This window comes from Haliaeetus albicilla, chromosome 10 (genome assembly GCF_947461875.1).
Source record: "Haliaeetus albicilla chromosome 10, bHalAlb1.1, whole genome shotgun sequence".
Lineage (NCBI taxonomy): Eukaryota > Metazoa > Chordata > Aves > Accipitriformes > Accipitridae > Haliaeetus > Haliaeetus albicilla.
Window position 1 is genome coordinate 23656717 of NC_091492.1, and position 14537 is coordinate 23671253.

Here is a 14537-nt window from a genome sequence, read left to right on the forward strand (position 1 = left end):
CTCGGAGGCTGCAGCAAGAGGCTTTCTGCCTCCAAGGTGTCCTGAGTGATGCTTTTCTACCCTCCTATAAATTATAGCTGCCGTTTCATAGACATCATCCTGCAAAACCAATAGCTCCAGTTCCCAGAGGCAAGAGGGAGCCAGCATGGGACAGCCCTGGGACCAGGGACACGCAGCCGGCATCACTGTGCCAGCCTCGGGTCCCCGCCGCCCCAGGTAGCAAGGAGCTAGAGACCATTTGCAGATTCCCCCTTGCTTTTCCTCCCCAGCTGCACTTTCTCCTTGGTTTGACCCCATTTGGTTGTGGCAAGAAGGGCTGGCTTGCCATGGTCTTCATTTTCCATTTGTTTCAGAGGCGCTAAGCCCCTTTGCCCCCTGAAACAAAAGGAGAAGGAAAACATTAATGAGTGTGCTGGCAGTTTGGTGCCAGGGCAGATCTCTCGCTCCAGCCAATCACTCCCTTCCTTGGGCAGGCTAAGTGACCTTGAGATGCCTCAAGGCACCAAAGCGAGCTGTAACACAAGCCAGCCACGCACAAAGGGTGCAACTGCCTTGCACATGCAGCAGCATCCCGCTGGCTTTGCCTCTTTCCAAGGTCCCTGGCAACGCTCAGGTCTCCAGTTTGTACAAACAACTGGAGAAATGCCTTCCTGCAGGATTTCCCGCTCCGAGATCCCACCAAGTGGCTGCTGGCTTGGTGGGAACAACCTCCCGGCATGTCCCTGGGGGGATGCACAGCCTGCATGTGCCGCGGTGGGTCCCTGCTGCCATCGGCGGCTCCCATGGCCCAGCCAACCACTCCTTCCTGGGGATGGTGCTTGCATGGGGCTGTGTGACATCTCCCCTGCCCGCTCCATCCGTGGAGGCAGCCATGGCTCCCTGCCAGGCTCCCCATTTTGGTCAGCATGCCACTATGTGGCTGGTGGGGGGACCCAAGCCTGGCTGCCCACAGAACCGGTGCTTGCTCCCTTCCATGGGCAGGCAAGCAGCGGTGTGACCCCCACAATGGTTTCCTACGACCATGCAGACTCACATCTAACACATCTAATCCTAGGATTTTGTTTTCCCAAGGTACCTCCTTCAACATCTCACACCAGGCTCAGCAAACACCCTCCAGCTCGGCAGCAAACATGCCAAAAGGGGTGATGAAGGCGGCAGCTTTGAATTCCCTTGTAATCCTTTATCAAATCCCACCAGCCTGGCAAACATCCTCCGGCACAGCTCCAGGACAGACCTCAATGTCAGCACTAACCTCAAACCCCGGGACCTGAAGATGTGGGATGCTGCACTTGGAGAGACTCCCACGGCCCAAGTTTTACCAAGCCTGTGCCACAACTCTGGATCTGCTCCTGCTTCTCAAGCAGCAACAGCCTCTCATGGCTTCCCTGGGGAGTTTCAGGGGCTCCCCAGCTGGTAGTCACAACAGACTGGGGGATAAAAGCCACCAGCAGGCCCTCTTCCCAAGAACCACTTTCTGACCTTGGCAAACTAACCAGCATGGTGAGACGGAGCAACCACTTACTTTCTTCCACGGGACTCGAAGTTGCTGTGGCCACTCCCTGCCAGGAGGAAACGGGAAACCTGAGACATTGCCCATTTTCAGTAAACTTAAATTTTTACCCTAAATGGCCCATTTTCAGTAAACGTGACCCTTTTATCCTAAATACCCCATGTGATTTCCCAGTGCATGTTGGATGCCTTGGCCATGGGCATGAGCATCCCCATGCATGATGGTGAAGGACAGGAGCACATCAGTGAGCCCGCCTGGGTGCAAGGGAAGGAAAGGAGAGCATGTAAAGCTGCTGCTGCTGCTGCTTCTCCTTAGAGCTGGACCGCACCTGGGTGAGATGCCAGGGCCTGGACACCAGCCAGTGCTGCATAGAAAGGCAAGGAAATGGCAGAGAAAACACAGGCTATGGGCTCTCTTGCTGCTTAGAGGCCAAGTCCCGGTTTTCATTGGCTAAGCAGGTCATGGAGATTTGTTTTCTTGAAGGAGCTGGGTGACAGCCCAAACCATGGCAGGTCCCAGCACTGATCTGGTGACATCTGCATGGCAAAGGACACCCTCCCTGCCAGGGACATGGTGCTCACACACCCTTTTGCCTATCCAGCAGACGACATACCTCTGCGTCCTGCTTCTCCCTGGTCACTGGCTGTGGCATCACCTTCTCCAGCTCCTGGACCAACCAGGCAAACATCCTGGTGACCAGAAACAACTGTTAGACCCGGCTGCTGAAGCCTTTGATCCCAAGGCAGCCGTCCCTCTGGCCACGGTACCCACGCAGAAGCTGCCACCACAGTTACCTGCTGCCATCCCCAGCCAGGGACCGAGGGATGAGGGTGGCCACCGGCTCTGGCTGCCCCTCAGCTGCTGTTGGCTCCACTGCTACCGGGATGCTCTGGGCGACTGAAACACTGCTTTTTGACTTTGCCTGTGTTTTAGTGCCTTTCGTGCCTGCTCAGGTTTGTTTGGAAGGAGAAGGGGGATAGGCAATGCAGCAGTCATCTTATAAATTGTTGGGGAAGGGGAGCAAGCAAGGAAGAGTTACGTCCCACAGAGGGACAGGCTTGGGGCGCCTCCCTGGCAGCCTCTCCCCCGGGGACCCAGCCTGAGACGAGGACATGGGTGGTTTGGGAACACATGTGGTGTAGGGGCAGTGCCGTGATGCCAGAACCCGGCATGCCCACCCCTCTCGGCACAGTTGGTACCCCAGGGCACAGGGATGGAGGGCAGCCCCAGTGCTGGTGCCTGCCTGCACCCAGGTTCTCGAAGGCAGAGTGTCCCCTCTGAAAAGGCCACCCAGGGAAGGGGGATTGCTCACCTCCTGCCACGGCTTCGCACTTCGGCTCCTTTGGCTCTGGCTGCAGAGGGACAGAGGGACGGATGGATGTGGCAAAGCACTCTCTGTGGCCCACACGTCCCTGGGTGGGTACATCTACCACCCCAAAGGGACTCAGGTGCACAGCCCCACACACCCTCTGCTGCAGTTTCAGCCCCATTGCATTGACAAGGACCACTAAACCCAGACCCTGGCATTGCTGGCACCAGCGGGTCCCAGATGGAGGGTCCCCCCTGCACACAGCCCGGTTGGGGAGCACTGGGATGGCGCCCTGAGGTCTCTCTCACTCTACTGAATTTCCCATGGGGTTTTCCTCCCCAAGGTCCCAACCAGGCCATGCAGGAGGACAGGGACAGGGAGCCCGCTCTGCTGTCGCCTCTGCCAGGCAGCTCCCCAGTCTCCCCAGGCTGGGCGGTGCTCACCTCCAGCTTTTTCAGCATCTCCGGCTGCGGCACCATCCTCTCAAAGCCCTGCACCAGCCAGCTGAGCACCCGTGCTCCTGCCCTGCGGGGAGAGAGCACCGTGGTCGGGGAGCTCGTCCTGCACCCCTCCTGCCCTCCCACATCCCTCTGCCAGCCTCCCTGAGGACCCACCACTCCGTGCCGGTATCTGAGCCGGCCTCGGGCTCACAGCCATCCACTTCATCCTCCTCTGGATCAAAGGGGGTTATCTCTGCAATGAGAGTGGTGCCGTGGGGATGAGGGAGAGCTGGGACCTGCACTGTTGGGAGCTCCTGGTCCCCCCCATCAGCCGGCTCAAGGGGACAATAGCGCCAGCATCACCGACCAGGAAGTTGGGATGTGGGAGGCCGGAGTCCCAGAAAGGCCCCTGGGATGTTGCAAGCTGTGGGCTCCTGGCTCTCCTTACCCAGAGCATCCTCTTCCTCATCCCCGAGGATCTGGACCTCCGTCTGAAAAGCCAAACAGACCGTCACCTGCCCAGCAGCCGAGGGGGGCTCATCCCACCAGGCGGGGAGGGAAACCTACTCTTTCTCCAGGGATGGACAAAGGCAGGAGCCCAGGCAGGGCAGGTTTAGTGTTCCCAGTTAGCACTGGGAGAGTGATAGGAAGGGAAAAAAAATAAGAAAAGGTAAAAAGAGCTGGAAGCCCAAATATGCCAGAGAGTTGCCCGATCTGTCACCTACCTGATCAGGAACATCAATGCTTGTTTCGAAGCTCTTCCCGAGTGCCTGCAGTGTCCCTGGGGCCGGGACCGGCTGGGGAATCACCTTCTCCAGCCCCTGGGAGAGCCAGGAGAGCACACTGCTCCCCATGCTGCCAGAGAAGGGGGTGAGTCAGGCTGGAACCCCCCCATCCCAGGCATTCAGCCCCTGACTGAAAGCAAAATCCCAAGCAAACCATGTTGCACGCTGGATGGTGCAAGAGCAATACCTCTCAAACACAGAGCCTTGATCCTCGGGCACCACAAATCCCACCTTCTTTTCCATTTCTTTAATGGCAGCAGGAAACAAAAATGAAAGCTCCCATCACGGCTCCGCCAGCCCCCAGCATGCTGGGCAGGAAGGGGACCAGCCGGTAAAGGAATGCTGATCCGCTGCCCGAGCCACTGTGTTCCCCTGCCATGGGGACTTACCCTTGGTGCGTGCATGGTCAGCAGCATCCCCGGGGCCACTGGCCTTTCCCATCGGTGCCTTCAGGGTAAAAGGCAGAAGGTGGCAGAGAGTGAGGCGCAGGGGACTGTGTCCCCCACTCAAAGGTGGCCGCAAACTCCAGGGACTCCCCGTCCTTCCTGCTGCCTCCCAGCAGCTCAGATGGGGGATGCATCCTGGCCCCCATCCCTCCCGGGGATGCTGCAGTGCATCCCTGAGTGCCGCAGTGCCGGGGCTGGACGCAGAGGCACCAGGCATCTCTCCACTGTGCTCGCAGGCTCCCCGGTAACCCCCAAACTGACTCCCTGCTCACCTTAGCTGGCTCTGGGTCTCGCACCAGGGCCGGGGGGGTCTCCTCCGTCAGATGGGGCACTGGGGGCTGGGGAACCACCCGCTCGATCCAGCCCAGCATCCCTCTACCTGTGGGTAGCAAGGAGGGGTCTCTGGCTAGCGAGAGGCCAGCAGCAGTGGTGCACGCTCCCCAGGGAATACTGGGAGCACCCCAGCTGCTCACGCTGTCCCCAGGGCAGCCCAAAAAGGCCCTGCGCATCCTTCTATCTCCACGTCCTGCTTGGGAAATGCAGCACTGCAGCACAGCCAGACCAAACCCAGCGAAACCCCTGACCCCTCACTGTTATCAGGAGCAAACTACACCCTCTATTTCAAGCTCACAGACTCAGTTAAACTTGCTTTTCCTAAATGTAACTGCTCATTTAGGGGTTTTTTTGCACAACCCTCCGTGGCTGGGGTTGCGCAAGGAGAAGTGCTTGTGAAGCCATAGCAGATAAATCACAGAAACTGTGCTGCTCTGCTCAGGGTCCTCTACGCTCCCCCTCATTTTTCATTCGAGGGATGAAAAACAATGGTAATTTGAGCTGAATTTGTTTATGAGCAAGTTCACATCCCAACACATGTATCAACTCGTTCTGCCCCTAGGAAACGACTCTGCACCATCACCATGGTGGCCGCTGGGGCAGTCACCTGCCTGGGGCTCTGGGGAGGGCAGCAAAGGCAGCCAGCGTTGACTTGTTGTGGCTGCCAAGATGTTGATGGGGTAGGTAAAAATAAGATGCTACAGAGCAGGAATTCAGCTGTTCAAGCTCTGTTTGCTTGGTCTTTTCAGGTCGTCCCCCCCCTTCTCGGTGTAACTCCAGACTGGGATGCAACACCAGCGAGGTGAGCAATGCTGCACGTTCCCACACTTGGGTACAGGACAAGGGCTGGGGGCTCTTGCCCAGCTCAAACTGGGGATGCCTTCTGCTGCTGCCCCTCCAAAGAGCGCCACTCTGCCCATAATACCCCTCCAAATACACCCCACCCTGCTCAATGAGTGGCTCAGGAGCAGCTCAGGTGGCCCCCACGCTGCTGCTCACAGGAGGCACCCATGAAGGGCAAGAGAAAGCAGATCCCTGAGCTCCATCCAGCCCAGCCAGGAGACCGCATGGCAGTTTTGATCCCAGGTTAACACATGGCCCCAGTGCCACATAGCAGCAGGTTACAGGCTGGAAGCCGCTCAGCACTGGGCTCTTTACATTAACCCCTCACTCAGCTTTTGGGTATGCAGAATGCCTTCAAATCCCTCAAGGAGGTTCACTGGGGGCTGCTCAAAGCCTGGCATCTTAAATCTTAACAAGATGAGGTTCCTGGGTGGGATGATGTGTCCTCAGCTCTTTGCTTGCCCCCACCTCATGCAAGTCCAGGAGCCGGGTTTGGATGCGGCCAAAGCATCGCCCCACGTGGCACCTCCAGCCCCTGGCACACCACAGACAGGCTCAGCTCTCCCAGAGACCCCCATGTCCCCAAAGCAGGACAGGGTAGCTGTAAAACACCCCCCAGGAAGCCTGATGACCTAAAACCAATTAAGAAATTGCCTTTTACCTCCCACTGGGTATAAGGGATTAAGAAGCTGCGAATGCCCCAGGAACAGCAAGGAAAACCTGGCGGCACAGCAGCGTTTCCACCCATGCTTTGGGAACTTCACAAGTCCCAAAGAAGCCTAGGGCCAACATACACTGCTGAGCCCAAACAAGCCCAGAGAAAGCCCCCCGGGCTAGAACAAGCCCCCCGTGCCACAGCCGAGGTCTCCTCCTCCTTCCATAGAAGCTTGCGCAGCTGTAAAAGCCTGGAGCTTAAGCCTGTCCTTGGCCCGGGAAGGAATGTGGAGGGCTGGGGCCATTCCTTTGGCACATGCAAACAAGAGAGGGGCAGAAACATTTGTGGGTCCCCAAAAAACTAGTTGCTGGAAGAAATAGGAATAAGCAGCCAGGATTTGCATGCGATGGCACCCATTGCAATCCCCCCCATGTCGCAGGCACTGGCCGGTGCCACTGCCCATCGTGCCAGCTCCGCGGGGCTCATGCCAGCAGGCGAAGGGCTCCAGTCCCCGAGAGCAAGAAGTGGGGCACACACCCAATATCCCCATTCGGAGCAGGGAGCACCACGACCTTTCCCTCCCCTCCAGCATCAGATCAAACCTCTTTACATCACCCAGCTCCATCGCCCTTCCAGCATCATTCCCCATGGACCTGCCCCATCACCCCCCCGCCATAGACCTGGACCCCCGCCCTGGTTCATCCTCCAGCTCTTTCAGAGCACCAAACTCCCCCGCGATGTGCGGATGTGACCCCGCAGAAACCCCAGCCTTTTCCCTCGCCTCCAGCACTGCCACTTACCCCCACACACTCACCGCCACCTCCCCAGGATGCCACCCCGGGATGCGCGGGCTCCCTTGGCCACCGCAGCTCACCACTGACCCCCCAAACCCACCCCAATCCACTCAGGGCTCTGCAGGGATTAGCTCAGTGCTGCCTGCAAATGGGATTATTGGCAACCAGCTGTCCTGAATGCCCCAGCTCCCAGCAGACAGCCCAGTTTTGGTGCAGGATAGTGCAAAGAAAACCCCCAAATGAAGGAGGTTTGAGCATCCTCAAAATCCCCGGAGCCACCGAAGCTACCCCAGGCACTCACCAGCCAGGTGCAAGCCTGGCAGCACTCCAGGGAAGGCTGTCGTCTCGTCCAGGCGCAGGTGGGCGCAGGGATGCCCTGACAAGCAGCAATGGGGCTGCTGAAACCCTGTGGGGCGATGCAAGGGTGACGTGCCCAAGGTTACTCCACCTGTGGCTCTGCCCCAAACCTAGAGGATCTGGGGCAGGAGGTAGCAAATCCATGCCGGGCTGAGGTAAGCCTCCCCTTGCTGAGCCTGCCAATTGCTGCTTGATCCGTTTACCTCTGGCCCTGAGTGACCACCAGCCTTTCCCATCGTCCCTAATCTCAGCTGCAGTCACTCCGTGGAATCCTGGTATTGGCACAGCTTTGCTGCTCAATGTCCAGCCCTGGCTTCTGTCTTTGGCCAGAGCTACCTGATCTGATTCCTCCTTCCCCAACCCCGGGGGTGTCCCCAGCCTGGCAAGCAACAAGTACCCATCCTGCCTGGCCCCAGCCCAGCACCTCTGCAGCTTTGGTTCAGAGCTAGGGAAACTGAGGCACAGAGCAGCCATCTCCCAAACCACACCCTGTTCCCGACCCATCAGGCCCAGGGAAGCCGACCAAAAGGCATCTCTGTATTTCTGAGACACCGTTCACTCTGAAGCAGAACGATGACTGCTTACAGCTCAGCATTAGCTTCTGATTTTAATGGCAAAAACATGAATCAAAGGTGCTTCCTACGCTCTCCCGGGCCTTGTGGCTTCCAAAGCCACTACCCAGTCTCAGGTCTCCCCACTTTGCTCCCCACAACTCAGTCCAGCAGAGCCATCCCTGCCCCAGCAGAAATCAGCAGCAAACCCTCCATGGTGGCCAGGAGAGGAGCTCGAGGCTCCCATCCCAGGCCAGGCAGCCCTGATCATCCTGCTTTCCCCCTCCTTGACGTGGGCTCAGACCCCCAACTGGCACAGCACCCACTCGCAAACCTCCAGCCCCCATAGTGCAATGGGATCGGGGTCACCCCTGCATGTCCCTTTGCCTCCCCAGCCGCTCATGCTACCTCCAGCCCTGGTGTAGCCCCTGGCCAGTGGTCCCAAGGGGCAAGCAAGGCATGCTGCATCCCCGAAGGCGCAGAAGCCCTGTATGCATGTGCCATCGTCATACAGAGCAGATGGGCCACCATCACTCCTCCCCTGGCCCAGCCTGCCCCAGGAAACGGGATGAGCCTGGAGATGGCCACCACCAGGATGCCACCTCCATCACCAGGCTGCAGGAGACAGGGAGTGTTGAGTGCTGGGGCAGGAGATTCTCCAGCACCCCAAAAAAATATCTCAGTTTAATCCGTCAGCAACTTCAGCTGCCCCAAATGCATGCCTCCACGCGGGGGGTGGGCAGGGGAGGATCGGCTCTGAAAGCAGGGCATGGGGGCTGCTGCGTAACGCCTTGAAAACCCTGGATCACCAGGAAAAACCACCCCTGCAAAGGGAGCAAGCTGCAGTGGGCCCACCAGCCCCATGCACAAGCTCCTGGGGAGAGGCAGTGGCTCCTGGACAGGCACGGTGTTAAATTGACTTGCTGCCCCTGCAGCAGGATCAGCCGTGGAAGCGGCACAGGCCCGAATCCTGCACCCCTCGGGGTGCAGCCTGGCCCAGGTCCCACCTGAGAAGACGGTGCTGCCTGAAAGAACAAAGTGACGCAGGGACAGTTTCAAGTGGACTTTTGCAAGCTCAGGCTTGTGAAATCCTGTGGTGAGGGGTTCAAAAAAAGTGGCATCTGCTGATGGCTAAACCTCCACAGACACTCTGAAGACACCTCGTCTTTGAGCCAGACCTGCCCACAAAGGCCTTTGACTTATTTCTGCAAGCGAATACCCAGGAGGAACCCTGGGGAGGGAGGTTCTGCTCCTTACCTGGGTGATGCTGCCGGCATTCCTGGCACGTTTGCTGAAGAACTACTTTCCATCCACTTCTGCTGTCCTTTCATTTGCATCCCTAGCTTTTATGTTCATGGGACAAGGCAGGAGGGACTGCTGATGATACCTGCATGGAAAATAGCTACCAACTAGGTAAGGTCTTCAGGAAAAGCAACCTGACCTTAAGGGGCTCTTAGTAAGTTACTGAGAGGATGCTGCTCCTACCAGCCGCTCCTGGTCCTTCCCCAGCCAGAGCCTGGGGCTCCAGCATGTGCAAAAATTACATGGCTTTGCTGTGATTTAGGGAAATCAAAGATGAGAAAGTAAAAGCCCGTGCAAAGCACCAGTGGTGCCAGTGCAGTTTGCTTGCCTGGCCTGAGGATATGGAATATTTCCTCAAACCACAAAGTTCAAACACAGGCACAGCTTACTATCGGCTGCGGTTTAACTTTTCATCTTCCCATGGAAATAATCCAGCCAGGAATGAGAAATTAGGGCAGCTGGGAAAGGTATCGCCCTTCTGCCACTGGGTACTATCCTGCTCAGTGGCACTAACGCCCTTCCAGAGCTCAGCACAGCTGCCACGGAGGGACCAGTGACCCAGTACCAGTGTCAGCAAAGGGGAAGGGGGTCCTGCCCCTTCCCCAAGATGTGGACATCCCTTCACCTGAGCACCTCTCCACTGTAATTTAAGGAGCTCGGAATGGAGCAGCCAGCCAAGAAGGGTTGCTGAGATGCCTCCCAGCTGCAGGATCCTGGGCGAGTGCTGTCCCCACTCTTACCTCAGTTTCCCATCCCATCCCCTTCCCAAACCTTCAGCCAGAAGCATTTTTTCAGTGATCTGGAGACAAGCACACATCTCACCTGGCCTGGGTGTGGGATGGAGGAAGTCGGGTCATCTGCAGGTAGCGGGCTCCTCTCTTGCTATGACAGAATTGGGGGAATGCAAACAAAACCTCTGGGAAAGCTGAAACAGTCATGCGTGGCGCTGAGGTCCTCAGAGCACAACATTATCAGCTTCTGCCTCCTAAACAGATGCTCCTTTCTGGCAGGCAGAGAATCCTGCCTGCTTCTGCCCTGAAGCCCCAGCAGCAAGCTTTGCCCCAGGGAGGGAGCAGTCCACCTCTAGCAAAAGGCAAAACCACATTGCAGACTCTGCCTGCTTTTGCTTTCAGCCCCTGGGAGCCTGCCTGTATCCTGCGTCTCGACTTTTGGTTACCAGGCAGATGAACCATCATTTCTCCATCAAAAAAGCTCAGAGGAAAGAAAGAAAACATGAAAAAAAAATACCAAGCAGAGCCAGACAGAGCACAAAGACAGACAGGGGAAGCAGTGCCCGGCACGTGGCCTCCGCTCCAGAAATCTTACACACCCACAGAAAGGTATAAATAACTATAAATTTATTAGTAAAGCAAACCCATTTGACACTCACACAGAAGAGCAGGATGTGTTAATACAATATATATACACACATACATGGAGTATCATCTTAGAAACACACGGACAGCAGTGTTAAAGGCACTGCAAGCCACACAAACCTCATCATCCTTGGCCGCAACTTCCCACGGCCCTGGGAACTCTGGCAGAGGCACAAGCACAGGTTAGGAGGAGCCCGAGAACCTCACTGGCCATGAAATCCCTCAGATCCACAGCTTGGAGACAGATGGAGACAAGCCCATGGTCCAGTTCCCACCTGCGGTCCTGCTCTCCCTGCCGAGCATCGCAGACACGCTGTGAGAGCAGCATCTTCATGTCCAGAAAGCGGCGGAGGCGGCTGCCGGGAGATGCTGCGGAGGAAACCTGGCAGCTGGGGAGAAGCCGGGCTCACTGGGGCCCCGTGGAAGAACCGCTGGCCCCAAACCTTGCCGGCCTGCCGTTATTGCATCTCAGCATTACGCCTGCATGTGCAGGAACCTTCCCGCAGGTGAACTCGCCACCCAACGGAGGAGGAGTCAAACCTTGAAGAACAATAAGGTTTTTTTGCTTATTATTAATAGCCAGGCTCCAGCTACAGCCTGGACTTGATGGTAAATACCCAAGGGAAGTGCAGAAAGTGCTCTCCTCCCTCCTAACAGTGCAAGGCCAGGCTTGAGTGCCCAGAGGTGGTCCCAAACCACTATCAGAGGACGCTTTCCCCCTTGCCCCCCACCCCAGCGTGTCAGCGCCAAGGCCAGAGCGTGCACGTCTTCCCACCCAGATCGCAGGGATGGCATCTGCTCCCCGGAGAGCTGGCAGGGCTGCCTGGCCGTATTCATGGTCCCAGGGGTGTCTATGCCACGACTATATCAGCTCAGCTGCCTGCTTTATGCACACAGCCGCTCCGCAGGCATTCCCAGGGGAACTGAGCAGTCCAGCCCTACCCCAACACCATGACTTCTCCCCAGGACTGTCTGACAACCCTTCACTGACTTAACCCCCAGCCTTGGAGATGTGGCAAGGGGACTCACCATGGCAATGGCCGCTCTCACCCCAGTGCCCATTTCCTACAGCTCTGCTCTGGCTCCTGATTCTGGCTTTGACTCACTCGCCAGAGCCAGCTGTACCAGGGACACAACCCGGCCAAGCCAAGCTGCCAGGCCACCGGCATCGCCTGTACCCAGAGAGACAGATGGCCTCATGGCGGGGGGAAGTACCAGAAACACCCACTGGATTCCAGCGAGATTCAGGTCTCAAACACCTGACCGCATTACCAGTGGTGTGGAATCACATGGATCCAGCCACAGCCTGGGAGAGGAGTTTGGGGTGGGGAGGGGATGGGAAAAGAGGAAAAGACCTTGCAAGCAAAATGGAAAAAGGGATGAAAACCAAACTGCTGCTTACAAATAAAGAATTGAACAAAGGACAAAGAAGCCTAGAAGGTCTTATAAAAGTATAAGCAGAATAGCTGTGGAAGGGAAGAGGCCGAGACACAGCTAAAGGCATCCAGTAGGCACGGTAAGCAGAAGCGAAGATTGGAAAAAAGCCCAGGTAACACCTTCTTCCTGGATCCAGAAACCCAGAGGAACAGCAGCCCTAGAGAGCAGGATTTATCTCCTGGACAACATCCACGCTGCCTTCGGCCAGCCTAACCCCCCCTGCCACCTCCCCAGTGGCATCCTATGCTCAAGCTGCCTGCTGAAGAGAAAAACCCTTCGGGAGGGACCATCCCCTACTCCAGCCCTACAGAGCATCCTCAGGCGGTCTGGCAACCAGGTCTTGGAAGACATGCAGGAGCACTTGCCATGGGGCTGATGCAACACCAGCTCCAGCACAGCAACCCTCTTGGGTGCTGTGGGGTGGGCAAATGATGCGAGAGGCCAAGCAGAGGCAGCATGAAGAAGTGTGAAAGTCTCTTGAAATAAATCTCAGAAGTGAAGTGCAATACAGGTACAGGTTTTACTCCCAAGAGCCTTTGGCCCCAACTGCTCTTTGGTTTGAAAAAGAAACACCAGCAGTTAGCAGAGAGCCCTTTGCAGTGTCATGCCCAGTGGACATTGGCCCTCCAGGCCAGCCCCTGCCTGCCCACCCAGCACCACACTTCCTGACACTCACGTGCCTCCTGCTATTTCCATCACCTCGTGCACCTCACGGTACAAAACATGACCCAAAGGCACAGCAACAGAGATCAACCTGCTCTCCCACCCCGCCTGTACCCAACACAGCTGCTTCTAACTAGACAATCTCCCTATAAAAATATACCCGAGGCTCTTGGCAGTGGCTCAGCCGCCTGCTCCGCACAAGCCCTCCACCCACCAGCACCAAGGTCTGGCAGCAGAAGCTACCATGGGCTTCTACTGGATTTGGGCTGTTGCAGGGCAGCAAACAAGATGAAGAGGCCAAGTCACCACAGGCAGTCCTACTTAATGATGTTCTAATGCCATACCAAGATGTTTTTGAACCTGGAGGCACCTACTCACAGGTACAGGCTGATGACCTGGACCTGGGCTCATCCCTGCCAAGCTCCTCACAGCATCCCTCTCCACCAGGCACAGGGCCCTGAGCGCACAGCCCTGATGATGCTCTCTCTGCCTAGGGCACTTCTTGGCTGTTGCCATGTCCTAAGAGGAGCTGGAGCTCCTCGCTGTGACACTGAGGGCTTTCGCAGCTGCTCAGCACAAGGGAAACACTCCCTATGCCCAGGGGACAGGATCCAGCAGCTCCACAGCCAGCGCACGGTGTGGAGTTGTGTCTGGGGCCCACTGCCATCCTCCTCTGCCCCAAGCACCTGAGGCTGTCCAGCCACCTGGTCCCCTGGGGAGGAAAAAGAGCAGGGCACAGCCATCCAGAGACCAGGCTAATGATTTCTGCAAACCCCTCCTCTAGCCAGCAGCTGCCCCAGAAAGAAATACAGCCACAAAAGCCCCTGGAGGCTCCAGCAGCCTCCATTTCATGCCCTCCTCTTACTAAAGATGAGCCTTTCTGCAAGCTCCCAGCTCTGGGCACTGATGCTGGCTGCCGGTGCTGTGCTCAAGCAGTCAGGGCAACTGCTAGACCCCTGGCTCAGTGGGACCTGCAGCAGCTGCTCCAGGCAAGAGCAGAGCTAACCATGGCCTGAGGCAGGAACAGAGTGAGGGTTCAGGTGGGTGCTGCGCTGCCCAGCTGGCCCCAGTCCCGTGCTCACAGCCTCCATCACCACCAAGCCCTTCTGTAAAGACAGGATTAGCCTTCCTTGGTTTGGACTCATTTTTTACTCCTACAGTAAAGCATACACTGAACTTACTACATATTAAACAGCAAAAACCAGCCATCTAGAACCAAAGAGCTCTTTAGAAATCCAAGTTATCACATTTTTTTCTTTTTTTAAAGATCCAGTATGACATCGAGTTAAACTATACAGTATTTTTTAATGAATATTAACAAACTGCTTTAAAAAAAGGCAAAAAAAATAAAAAAGGAAAAAGAAACGCTGACAGAAAACTCGGTAGGAAGTTCTACATCTTTGAGGCAGCATGAAGTAAGATCCCTCTTCCTTGGGCAGCAGACAGCAAGGTCTGCTTTAATCTCCTTAAAGCTGCGCATGAAGAATACTCGGCCCCAGGGTCACGTCTGTCACTGAACTGTCTCTGTCCCTGAAAACGCACTCCGTTTCCCCTCGCTGTGCTGGAAATGGAAACAAAAGCCTTTTTCCACCTTTCAGATGAGCGTCCCCTCCTAGCAAAGCAGGCATAGCCCAACCCTCTGCAAGGTTAATCTATCTATACTTGCTGTGGACAACATTTATTAAACTTAATCGCCTGTGTAGCACATGGGCAACTTCCTGGCTGCTGTTCACTAA

General features: G+C 56.4%; 1 protein-coding gene across 1 annotated transcript in view; it reads right to left on the reverse strand.

The window, feature by feature from the left end:
* CNGB1 (cyclic nucleotide gated channel subunit beta 1) overlaps window positions 1-7242 on the reverse strand; it is a 31472-nt gene extending 24230 nt beyond the window's left edge. Inside the window, exons 1-12 of the mRNA XM_069795491.1 lie at window positions 7122-7242; window positions 4763-4869; window positions 4434-4491; window positions 4232-4289; window positions 3985-4114; window positions 3708-3750; window positions 3434-3512; window positions 3263-3344; window positions 2823-2862; window positions 2305-2455; window positions 2124-2199; window positions 1523-1559 (exon numbers count right to left, since the gene is read on the reverse strand). Coding sequence (XP_069651592.1) covers window positions 1523-1559; window positions 2124-2199; window positions 2305-2455; window positions 2823-2862; window positions 3263-3344; window positions 3434-3512; window positions 3708-3750; window positions 3985-4114; window positions 4232-4289; window positions 4434-4491; window positions 4763-4861 — 853 coding nt within the window. The 5' untranslated portion in view covers window positions 4862-4869; window positions 7122-7242. The remainder of the gene's footprint in view (window positions 1-1522; window positions 1560-2123; window positions 2200-2304; window positions 2456-2822; window positions 2863-3262; window positions 3345-3433; window positions 3513-3707; window positions 3751-3984; window positions 4115-4231; window positions 4290-4433; window positions 4492-4762; window positions 4870-7121) is intronic.
* Window positions 7243-14537: the final 7295 nt, after the last annotated feature.